The following is a 2,372-nucleotide window of genomic DNA, read 5'->3' on the forward strand; positions in this document are numbered from 1 at the left end:
GGAGGGTCCGAAAAGCAGGGTGGTCTGAAGAGTGGAGTGTCAAAGGGGGGCAGATCCGAAGAGAGGGGCAGTCCTTAGAGGGGGTGGCCCAAAGCGGCGGGGGAGGGGGAGACAACGTTTTCTGACGCAGATAAAAGCCGCCGATTACACACGGGTAAATAGACGAGCCCCCACCCCCCCCCCCAAAGGGCTCCTGCGGTGTTACTCCCCCCCCCACCCCTCCTCAATACCTCACGAACCGCAGCGCCGTGCAGCCCAAGACGTTGGACGGGTCAGGAAAGATGGCGTCCACTCGGAAGCATTGCCCCAGGGCCAGCTTCAGGATCTCCTCCACGAACCCGGCCGTGTCCCGGACCTCCCGGCGGCCGGGCAGGGTGCGGAGCCGGCGGAAGCCGTGCTTGGCGTACTCCCCCTCGGGCAAGCCGGGCGGGCGGGGGGTCCAATCCAGCCGGAGGTGGCAGCCGGCGCCCGCCCGCTCCCCCTCCCCGCCCGACGGGGGCTCCTCCTCCTCCTCCTCCTCCCCCCCCCGCTCCCCCGCCTCGGGCCACCTGTAGTCCACCTTGGCGCAGAGCAGGGCCAAGAAGGCGGGGCAGGTGCAGAAGACGCGGGCGCGGTGGACGGTCAGCGAGCAGGCGGAGAGGGCGTAATTCTGGGGGCCTTCCTTGAGGTTGAAGTGGAAGGTTTGGGACTGGGAGAGGAGGTTGCACTGGAGGAGGGCGTGACCTCGCCCTTGCTGCAGGGTTGAGAGTTCCTCCAGGAGAGGCTTGATCTGGTAGAAGTCGGCTTCCCTCTTGAGCAGTTGCATCTCCTTGTAGTCCTGGGGGAGGTCGAGGTGGGAAGATCTCAGGTAGTTCAGGATGTGTCTGAAGGACTTCCCATCGCGGTCAATGAAGAGGTTGCCCATATGGTCCCTGCTGCTGGCCAGCTGGCACCTGAACATTGCCCCCAGCATCGAGTCGGGGAACCTGGTCAGGGTCTCGCCGTTGGTGGTGTACAGGGTCCCCCCGACGTTCAGGGGCACCGGCTCCAGGCTCGGGGTCCGCAGCATCTTGCTCGCCCGTCTGGGTGCGGCTGGAGGGACCCCCTCTGTCTCGGCGGCTCGGAGGACCGGGCGCCGACCCCTGGCTGCTGCCGTCTCAACTCTCCATCTCCCACCCACCCCGCGGGGGGGGCCGGAGGGGAAGGGCAGGTGGGTCCCGGCACCGCGAATCAGACTCCGGCCAGGACGTCTGAGGCTCAGCCCCCACCCCTGCAATTCACCGAGTGAGCGCTGGGCTCGCTGCACCCAGTTAACACTGTACACCCTGTACACCCAGTGTTACTGTACACCCTGTACACCCAGTGTTACTGTACACCCTGCACACCCAGTGTTACTGTACACCCAGTGTTACTGTACACCCTGCACACCCAGTGTTACTTGTACACCCAGTGTTACTGTACACCCTGTACACCCAGTGTTACTGTACACCCTGCACACCCAGTGTTACTGTACACCCTGTACACCCAGTGTTACTGTACACCCTGTACACCCAGTGTTACTGTACACCCTGTACACCCAGTGTTACTGTACACCCTGCACACCCAGTGTTACTGTACACCCTGTACACCCAGTGTTACTGTACACCCTGTACACCCAGTGTTACTGTACACCCTGCACACCCAGTGTTACTTGTACACCCAGTGTTACTGTACACCCTGTACACCCAGTGTTACTGTACACCCTGCACACCCAGTGTTACTGTACACCCTGTACACCCAGTGTTACTGTACACCCTGCACACCCAGTGTTACTGTACACCCTGTACACCCAGTGTTACTGTACACCCTGTACACCCAGTGTTACTGTACACCCTGTACACCCAGTGTTACTGTACACCCTGCACACCCAGTGTTACTGTACACCCTGTACACCCAGTGTTACTGTACACCCTGTACACCCAGTGTTACTGTACACCCTGTACACCCAGTGTTACTTGTACACCCAGTGTTACTGTACACCCTGTACACCCAGTGTTACTGTACACCCTGTACACCCAGTGTTACTGTACACCCTGTACACCCAGTGTTACTGTACACCCTGCACACCCAGTGTTACTGTACACCCTGTACACCCAGTGTTACTTGTACACCCAGTGTTACTGTACACCCTGTACACCCAGTGTTACTGTACACCCTGCACACCCAGTGTTACTGTACACCCTGTACACCCAGTGTTACTGTACACCCTGTACACCCAGTGTTACTGTACACCCTGTACACCCAGTGTTAGTGTACACCCTGTACACCCAGTGTTACTGTACACCCTGTACACCCAGTGTTACTGTACACCCTGTACACCCAGTGTTACTGTACACCCTGTACACCCAGTGTTA

General features: G+C 59.5%; 1 protein-coding gene across 1 annotated transcript; it reads right to left on the reverse strand.

Moving 5' to 3' along the window:
* Nucleotides 1–212: 212 nt before the first annotated feature.
* On the reverse strand, nt 213–1,204 carry LOC137302413 (BTB/POZ domain-containing protein KCTD21-like). Its single transcript, XM_067972061.1, has one exon. It carries the CDS (start codon nt 1,046–1,048, stop codon nt 224–226), a length of 825 nt encoding a protein of 274 aa, XP_067828162.1. The 5' UTR covers nt 1,049–1,204; the 3' UTR covers nt 213–223.
* Nucleotides 1,205–2,372: the final 1,168 nt, after the last annotated feature.

The sequence above is a fragment of the Heptranchias perlo genome, chromosome 35 (genome assembly GCF_035084215.1).
Source record: "Heptranchias perlo isolate sHepPer1 chromosome 35, sHepPer1.hap1, whole genome shotgun sequence".
In the NCBI taxonomy this organism is placed as follows: domain Eukaryota; kingdom Metazoa; phylum Chordata; class Chondrichthyes; order Hexanchiformes; family Hexanchidae; genus Heptranchias; species Heptranchias perlo.